The 6,690-nt window shown below is 43.9% G+C and overlaps 1 protein-coding gene across 1 annotated transcript; it reads right to left on the reverse strand.

Annotated features, from left to right (window-relative positions):
* Window positions 1-722: 722 nt before the first annotated feature.
* Window positions 723-5,137, reverse strand: LOC104514010 (ligand-dependent corepressor-like; the record flags this gene model as incomplete). Its single annotated transcript, XM_010157527.1, is given in 3 exon segments — window positions 723-2,063; window positions 2,066-2,241; window positions 5,044-5,137. Coding segments are annotated over 3 exon segments (1,061 nt in total), but the record flags the coding sequence as incomplete, so codon positions are not given.
* Window positions 5,138-6,690: the final 1,553 nt, after the last annotated feature.

The following is a 6,690-nucleotide window of genomic DNA, read 5'->3' on the forward strand; positions in this document are numbered from 1 at the left end:
ATATTTAAAAAGGAAACACCCATTCACTGAGTGTTCGACCCTGACAGTATTACAGATAGATATGATGCCGAGCCTGAATCCCATCAGGCTACCAGTGTTTTACTTCTTCCCTGAACATTAACAAGCTCCTTCACCAATGCGGATATTTGGGCAGACTACTGAGGTTGTAACGTTGGAGATCACCGTTTCGTGGGCTTTTTTTTTTTTTCCTTTTTTTTTTTTGTTTTCTTTTTGCAATATCACAGTAGTTTGTTACACAAATCCCCCTTCCCCAGATTAGAGTCGTTTAAACTAGTTGTTGGAACCACGTAGTTTAGTAAACTCGGAGTCAAGTCTGTAAAAAGCATGAAGGTCACAAAGAACCATAGTTCTGCTATAATGAGGCATACCCTAACACATCATTTAGTGTACCCTGACTGCTCCTGACTGTGAGAAGCTTGTCTTCCGTGAGATAAGGCTACATCCTCAAGCAGGTGAGTCTAAATATCACCCTTCAAAAGTATCAAACAAAATTACAGCGAAGGTAGTGTTACAAAGAATTAACTGCCATATTCTGAAGGTAGTGTATGTAAGTTTTTCCCTCCCCTCCCCGCCCCTCCGGGTGAGCACTAAGCAGACAGTGAATGGTAAGTATGTTTGATTTAGAAAGAAAATAGTGGAGAGCCTAATTAGACCCAATTGATTATCCCTCTAATAAGCGAATCTCTGAGTTCGAGAGAGGTATCATTCCTCAAAAACTTGATTTAGCTTAATCCTTTCAATCAACTGGATCAAAGAAAAGGAGGGGGGAAAGATTTCTGAAACGTTTTGAAGAATGACAGCCTGATTCTCATTTGAAAAATGCCTGGTTTTAGGAAAGCATGAGTTTAACCAAGTGGACTTATTTCTATAAAGGCAGGCATGAAAAAAAATCCATCACCAGAAATTCAGGCAGGCTCTACAGGCAGGATGTCCACTTCCACAGATCTGCATTCTTTGTGAGGTAACGCAACTCTCTATTACAGAGAAACATGCAAAAGGCAAAAGAAAAAAAGAAGAAGAAAAAGGGGGGGAGTGGGCAGGCGAAGGAGGGAAACTGCGCCATTCCAGGCTAGAAAAATTTACAAACGTGACATTCAGAGCACACCGTTCACCTGTGTCCACACAAGTCTATGCCAAACTGCGAAGGCCAGAGCATTGCAGCGCACAGGAGAACCGGGCGCGTGCGGCGGCGGTTGAACTATGCAGTAGTGCTCACCCAGTTTGCAAAGTAATTGGCACTCCACAACATCCCTACTCGTCTTTCAATTCATTCGCACTTTGTGCTGCTTCTCCCTGGGGATCTAATTCAATCTTTACTGAAACATCCTGCCCCTCCGACCTCATTAATTTCATTTTTTTCTTTGGAGGGTTTTTCAAAGTGCCCAGCCTCTCTTTAACTTTGTACTCCAGTGTACTGTGGGGGATCCCATAAATACTCTGAGCCTTGGAAACACTCATTTTCCCGCTCATAACCACAGAGATTGCTTCCTCCAGTATCTCGCTGTTGTACTGTCTGTATCTCCCTCTCTTCTTCCTAGGTTGCTTGGAGCCAGGATCTCCCTCTTGATCTGAGGTGGGATATGGCTGTCCAGAGGTAGACTGCTCAGCATCTGAGCCCCAGGAATCTGGTCCAGCATCCAGCAAACTTCGCCTGTTTTGTTTTGGAAGGATAGCCCTTAACTTTTTGCTAAGCGCGCTCTCCGTTTGTGAACCCATTACCAAAGAGCTATAGCTGTACTGGTCACCAGTGCGGGACTCCCATGAAAGGTCCATGCCTCGAACTTGTGGTATCTTTAAATCCACAGGAGACGAATGGCTCACGTCCTTTTTCCCATCCTGTTTAGTTTGAAGTGCCATTTTTTGAAAGGCAGAGTTTTCTGTAAGAAAAGGAAGGTCACTGATGTTGCTGAGTGCACCATTTCCCCTGAATTTCATGCGGCTGAAATTGAATTCGTAGTGTGGTTTTGCCCAAGAAGCCTCCCTGGATAATATTAAGTGCTGTCCATGATTCTGTAGTCCAGATGGCCCATGGCTGGCAGCCTAGAAAACTGGTTTCTGCTCAGCAGTTCTTCACTAATCTGGAGTGATCGAGCCAGCGGTACTTTAAGAGATGTGGAGTGGCCATAACCTTCCCTGGTTCCATCCTGCAAGCTTCTTGGAGGTACCCCATCACCACTCTGTAGTCCCTCCGGATGGTGCTGGCTGGGTCTCCCAGGTCGCCTAATTGGATGGAAGGAAACTGATGTGAGCAGGACTTGCACAGGTAGGGAGGGATGGGTGAGGGGGCCACTCCTTTATTAGAAGGCCTTGCTTGGGTAACATCACTTTTTGTGTTATTTATTTTTCTCTAAATTTTTTATTTTTTTTATTTTTTAAATTTTTTTTAAAATGTCTCAGCATCAGTCAGTTTTAAAACTTGTTCACCAAAAAAAAATAAAAAAAGAAAAGAGAAGCTTTTTGGGCAAAGAAAAATGAAACCTGTTGGCTGGTCTCTGGTTGGGTTCACAAATTCTCGGAGTAGAAAAGGCTTCGCGCAAGCGTCTGAAAATAGCACCTTAATTACAAAGTAGTAATCAATCGCCATAGATCTACACACAACTGTGTTACTGGTGTGACGTTACCACTAAACAAGTACAGTAATAAAAGAGTAAGCCAAAGTGCAACATGTTCAACATGCAAATATGACTGCCACCTGCAGTATCTACACGTAGGTGGAAACCTCGGACGGTATTCACTTACATCGTATCGAAGAATTGCTGCTCAGGATTAAAAAACAACAAAAAGAAATACGCTTAGCAGGCCTTAACGCTATTGCCTTGACTTTCATCAAGCACCGAATCTGAAAGCTGGGATATTGCAGATCACAAAGGAAAACACTGCACTACACCAGACTTACCAACTGCTCCCTCAACAACCAGTTGCACACATACGTGTCCCTGCTGCTCATTTGATACACAGCAAGGCTAGGGAAAAAAAGACCCTAGCTCCAACTGTCACCCGACCAAGGGTTAACAGCAGAAAAAGCAGTGCGTATTTTTACCGTTCTCCTTTCGTCACGTGTTCTTCCTATGACACAGAGTAGCACCGCTGCAGATGGACACGTGTATTTCAGTATTTTGTCTGCTCAGCCCCCTCTAAGTAATTAAGTTGCACTGGTTTCAGAAGTCACCCCTCCAAGTTTTCCATGCTCCACGTACAGATGAGACTAGTAAGCGATTCTACCTTAACGCTCTGGGAGGCTATCCTGACGTAAAGCCCTTGAGCTAAGTCAGCGTTATTTAGGGATAGGAGATGTACTACTGAAAAGCTACATTATTCTTTTTAACATCACACTGGGATCAAAAAAAAGGCCTTTAGAGAAAAGACATCCAGTGAAAGGACCTGGCATGTGACATACCGAGTGCTTGACACACGTGCTGCTAGCTTCTCTCCAGGGTGCAACAGGTCACGGTTGAAGTGGGTAACAAGAGTCAACACAGATTCAGAACAAAATCCAGAGAAATGAACGGAAGTTTGCTATTCCAGAGAACCCTCTCAAGCAATGTGCATTCTCTGCCCCTTCAGCAGCATGTATCAGCATCAGAATGCACACCAGCGTGAAGAGAGGTCATAACTGCAGCTGGCTAGGACGGAGGGTCACGCCTGACAGCACCTGCAGCCCCCCTCGTCTGCCACACACCTGTACAGTAACCACAGGTGCCAGTACGCCCCATCCTCCCTTGACCATCAGGACGGTGCCAGATGCTGGCCCTGCCATCCCTGTGCGCTGGACTTTGGCCCTCGCTTCAAACACAAACAAGGGAACAAACAACACTCAGCCCCGGCGGCTTCTGCTGCCTTCCTAGGAAAACAGAGCTGGAAATAACCTGTTCAGAATGGAAAGAGAAGAGCTGGTGGGGAAGGTTTATGCTAAAGAACTGTAGAAAGAGTATTAAGACTAACTTTTAAATAAGGATTGAAGTATTCTAATAATAGAAATATTAGATGGAAAAAGTAATCTGGAAGGGAGAAGTGTGAGACAGTAATATCTTTCCAAAGCAAATGCAAAAGTTAAATCAGTTGTTAGCAGTACATGGGATGGGTGCTGGTGGTGGGTCGTTAGTTTAAGATTTCAGGTCTTTCAAAAGCTATTGGAAAGCTACATCCTGCAATTAAACAGCAGTTTAAACCATATACTGTTTCTGTACTTCACTAAAAAAAATTACCTGTTCACAGTAGCTTCAAGATCAAATTCTCCCATCAACACCCAAAACCCCCCTTACTCCCAGTCAGCCTCTCCAGCCCAATTAACTCAACCCTAAGAGTAAAGGGTTTCTAAACGTATGCAAACAGTGACCATTAGAAATAGGAAGCCTAAAAGAAGTTTTTTGATAGGTCATCTTTCACACCTTGAGCTAATTAAGGTAAGAGTAGTACACCACAGGGTTTTTCTCTGTGAAAACTTGTTCAGTGCTCCAGTACAATCGCAAATCCAAAGCTGTATTTAAAGTTTCCTGAACTACCAGACTCCATCTCCCCGGCCGCTCTTCTGGTTTTTTGAGTTGTGGTTTATGGTAGGAAACGTTAACAAAGTGCATGCAGTGATTCAAATCTAATTCAGCTTGGTTCATCACTCACATCATCGCTACCCTTAAAAGGAGCTTTCCTGCTAGCTAACTTTCCCCTAGGTGAAACAAAGTCTAAATCATACTGCAAAGCCTCTAAAACTCTTCGTACATGTAACTCAACTTCCATCTCCATAGACACCATTTATCGCTAAACCCAAGAAGTCGGTAATGGAAAGATCTTTGGCTAAGCACTAAATTGTCCAAAATAACAGATATTACGAGTCCTTACTGCAAGTTAAACAGTTTGCAACAACTCTTATTTGCCAGGTGGGGTGAAGGTATTTGCCAAAGGCACATTGAAAAACCTCGTTACTCCAAAGGGTTAATGCCAAAAGTAAGTTAATTTTAACAGGAGGTAAGCACACGCTTAGTAGAAAACAGTTTTAAAAGGTCATAGTAAGTTGCTGTCTCTTACCCATTTCCCGGAGTACTAGAGCACCCTGGAGAATGACTCAGAGAGGTGCTGCCTGCACAAGGACTCTTCTTAGTGGATAAATCAAGCACGCCGTCTGTAGAGACAAAAGAACGACTTCAGTGTTTGAAGAAACAGGATCAGCCACGCTGTCCCTTGACAAAACAAGCCTTTTGGGCTAAAGTCGTATTTAGCACGTGGCATGTTCTATTTTCATTTTTGAACAAACTAAGGCTTGGATTCATTTGCAGTTCGGCTTAACGAGCAACTGCAACACAGTCCTCAGAAGTCACAACGAAAATTGGCAAAATTAAAAGTGCAGCTGTTACCAGAGCCAGAGAATAAAAGATGACCTACAAATAACAGTTCCTGTATAAGTTAACGTGCACATGCTCCGACGCCGTAAGAAGCGTTAGGAATGTTAGAAATTAGGATACAACACAGCCCTTCGCATAACTAACCAAAATCCTCAAATTCCCAAGATATTACCCCCTTAACACAGGGCTTTAAACCAGCATTTGTATTTTTTGTTTTAATCCAAATCTCTGTAGGAAAATTAATCAAGACTTTTATATTGGAGACCTACGTTCAAATGGACACACACACATAAATGTGGGGCTCAGCCTCACCTGGCAGCTAGCTTCAGCTTTCCTCCACGTCTCTGACGGGTCCCTACTGCCAAAGCTGCTGCCTTTCCCCTATCGTGCCATTTTACCCCCTTTCTGCAACCCTACACCAAACTGCTTTTCCTGCTAGACGACTCCTTTCATCCTCGCCGATGGCACTTCCTCACGCTCACCCATGCTCCTCTGCAAGTCCTTACCCAAACTCTGCATTTCTAGGAAGCACAAAAGGCAGCACTTTTTGATAGAAAAGCCTTGCTCCCCCTGCACTGAAACAACTTGAAATTCTGGTCATTTTAATAAGGGCAACATAGTCATAGGAGCAGCACAGCCACTTGAAATTCCTGGAAACTTTGAAACAAGGCATTTACGAGGCAAAGATAAATGAAACCTGATGGGGAGGAGAATGAGAGACATTTTGGAGCTCCTCACTCACTCAATCCACTCGAGTAAATACCACCCAACACAAGAACAATGTAGGATGGCTTTCAGATTGCTTGAAGTTCTCATTTGACATATGGAGAAAAAACATGATAAACAGCGAACTAGAATTAACTTATGGAAAGCTGTTCCACCCACTGCATTTGGGAACACACCATAACCCAAACTTAAGCGAGCAGAGAATTCAACCTTCCTTCTGAACAACACTTATCCAGCCACAAGACAGAGAGCGCGGATCAAGGAGCACCTCCTCGTCAAGGGGCACATCCCGAACAGCACAGGCCAAAGGCACTTGCATCCACGCTTCCTCCGTCAGAAGAGGCGTTATGACCCGCACCAGACTCACACCTCACAAACTAGCTGGGTTCCCCTCCACCCGCCAGAACAGAAATAGAACAAAAAGCACGGCTAGCAGTCTTTTATGACAGCCTCTTCAATCTCTCGTTAGCAAGTTTGGCAAAGCCTCTTCCCAATTACATTAAATGTAAATTGGAAAAAATCAAAACCCCTCACATAGAAGAGGTTCCTGTATAAGTTAACATGCACATGCTCCGACGCCGCAAGAAGCGTTAGGAATGTTAGAAAT

The sequence above is a fragment of the Eurypyga helias genome, unplaced genomic scaffold, assembly GCF_000690775.1.
Source record: "Eurypyga helias isolate BGI_N326 unplaced genomic scaffold, ASM69077v1 scaffold16768, whole genome shotgun sequence".
NCBI classification, from domain to species: domain Eukaryota; kingdom Metazoa; phylum Chordata; class Aves; order Eurypygiformes; family Eurypygidae; genus Eurypyga; species Eurypyga helias.